Consider the following 2,380-nt stretch of genomic DNA (forward strand, 5'->3'; position numbering starts at 1 on the left):
TTTAATCTGTTCTTAATGGTTTTCCTTTTGAACTTCTACCTTCACTTAACCATACGTGAACAATTTCTTGAAATTATATTCCAAATATATCTACATACACAATTCACTGACCACTCTTGACTGTCTTTTATTTACTCAGTTTGTAAGTTCATGTCAGTGTCTACTCGGTGTCACCGTGTGGTCCCATGAATTTTATTAGAGCATTAGTGGCTAAGCCAAGAGACTAGACCTATACTTAGATTGTGTAAGGTGTGAGTGTTTCAAGTACTGGATATAGGAAATACATGAGTTTTTAATGGGAATGGTAACTTTATGGGGCAAAGTAATATTTATGGCTTACTGCTTTTGGTGAGTATACAGCAATTTTTATTCACAACTAAAATTGACACATTTAAAGTTGCACTTTCTGTAGTACTTTAGAAGAATATGTTTCTCTACCATAATGTGCGAGTGAAGTAGTACCTTTTGGTACTTCACTCATTAGACCTCTCCTATGCTCCAGCACACACTTGCCTCATCGAAATGTGCTTTGAGTCTGTAATAACTAATAAGGATTGGGTAGAATTTGAATAACTGAATAAACTAGTTTGAGGAATAAATGCACAGGTAACAGATGATACTGCCTGTCACAACACCTTTGACATTTTTGGAAGCCCCATTTTTAAATAACTTAAAGTCCCACTTTTCTCTGGCGATCTAATCATAGCCCTTAAAGGATATTACCTTAGTGAATTGGCAGGAAGTAGCACCCCCAGAACCTGGCAGTGTAAACCCCAGCCACAGTAGCTGTCACTGTAAACTAAAGGAGTGTGCATGTGTGGCTTGTCATGACTGGTGCTTTTGTAAAGGTTGGAATTAAAAATTGTACCTCTTTTCTATTTGATTGCGTTTCCTAGGCCATTTCCCGATTGTGCGAAGACAAATACAAGGACTTGTGTAGAGCTGCTATCCGAAGGTCTTTGAGTGCTGATCATTTCACTGGTATTCGGCGCTCTAATGCCATCCTGTCTTAAAGGGAGAAATGAGGGGTTATAACATCATGAACCCCTCATCTACAGAGACTGGAAAAATACCGCCTCTCCTGCTCAAAAACCAGCAAAGTTAGTATTTTCACCAAAAAGAAAGATCTCAAATTCAAGAGACTCGTGGACAACGAGGATTACACTCCATAGGAAAGAATGGGACCTTGTCAATGTCAAGAACACTCTTCTGTCCTTTTTAATGTAAACAGTTGCAAAAACCACTCCAAAGCAAAAGCTCCCAAACCACACAGATACTTGCTTCTGTGTAGGCCAATAGCTGTGAACTATGTGAGGTTTTTTAAATAGTTTAAATTTTTAGACTTTTAAGACACTAACCATATACTTTTATGTTTTGCCTATTTCATATAACTTTTATGTTTTTCCTATTTTTCTTGCCTCCTTCCCCCAAATAATTGCTGCATATACCTTAAAAATCAATGCAGTATTACCATTAAAACATGGGACTCTTTAACAACTCATAAAACCACTGAAGCTGCTAGTCATTGGCAATCATTTTAAACCAAAAAGCTGCTGGATAACATTTGTTGTTCATTTTCTTTGCAAGCACTACTTAATAGCATTTTAGCATGTTTGGGGCCATAAACAGAGAAAGTATCAGGTGTTTTTTCTAAAAGAACTCATGACATGTAACGGTATCAGTTATTGATCATCTACTTCTATGGGGTCCACATTGCCATTTCTTGTAAACCATAATGGTGCTTCTCATTTTCTGATAATTTTCCTCTTATTTGGTAAATAAATGTATTAAAAGATATTTTCATAATGCCAACCAACATGGTGGTCCAATGATAATGAAAAAATAGTGAAACACAAGGTGTCCTGGCAGCTTCTGAGCAGTGTTGTGCTTTAATATGGTGTGCTTGGGCCCTCCAAGGCACTGCAGCAGAAGTATAAATGCTATAAACCTATACCAAACATCATTCGGAAGTTTATTTCTTTTTTTCTTTCTTTCTCTTTTTAAGAGATGGTCTCTTGCTGTGTTACCTAGGTTGGAGTGCAGGGGCTCTTCACAGGTACAGTCATAGCATACTGCAGCCTCAAACTCCTGGCCTCAAGCAGTCCTCTTGCCACAGCCTGGCAAGTGGCTGGGACTATAGGTTTGTGCCTGTAGGTGCCTGATTCCTGAATATTAAGCTTTTAATTTTTGTTTCAGCCACTTTTATTTTTTTTTAATTTGAGACAGTCTCACTCTGTTGCCCCTGGGTAGAGTGCAGTGGCATCATCATAGCTCACTGCAACCTCAAACTCGTGGGCTCAAGCAATCCTCCTGCATCAGCCTCCAGAATACCTGGGACTACAGGTGCACACCATGACACCTGGCTAATTTTTCTATTTTT

The 2,380-nt window shown here is 38.4% G+C and overlaps 1 protein-coding gene across 1 annotated transcript in view; it reads left to right on the top strand.

The window, feature by feature from the left end:
• The window catches only part of CCNYL1 (cyclin Y-like 1), a 33,181-nt gene extending 31,371 nt beyond the window's left edge, over nucleotides 1-1,810 (top strand). Inside the window, exon 10 of the mRNA XM_012661249.1 lies at nucleotides 897-1,810. Coding sequence (XP_012516703.1) covers nucleotides 897-1,013 — 117 coding nt within the window. The 3' untranslated portion in view covers nucleotides 1,014-1,810. The remainder of the gene's footprint in view (nucleotides 1-896) is intronic.
• Nucleotides 1,811-2,380: the final 570 nt, after the last annotated feature.

Source organism: Propithecus coquereli, unplaced genomic scaffold (genome assembly GCF_000956105.1).
Source record: "Propithecus coquereli isolate 6110/MARCELLA unplaced genomic scaffold, Pcoq_1.0 Scaffold70, whole genome shotgun sequence".
Classification (NCBI taxonomy): domain Eukaryota; kingdom Metazoa; phylum Chordata; class Mammalia; order Primates; family Indriidae; genus Propithecus; species Propithecus coquereli.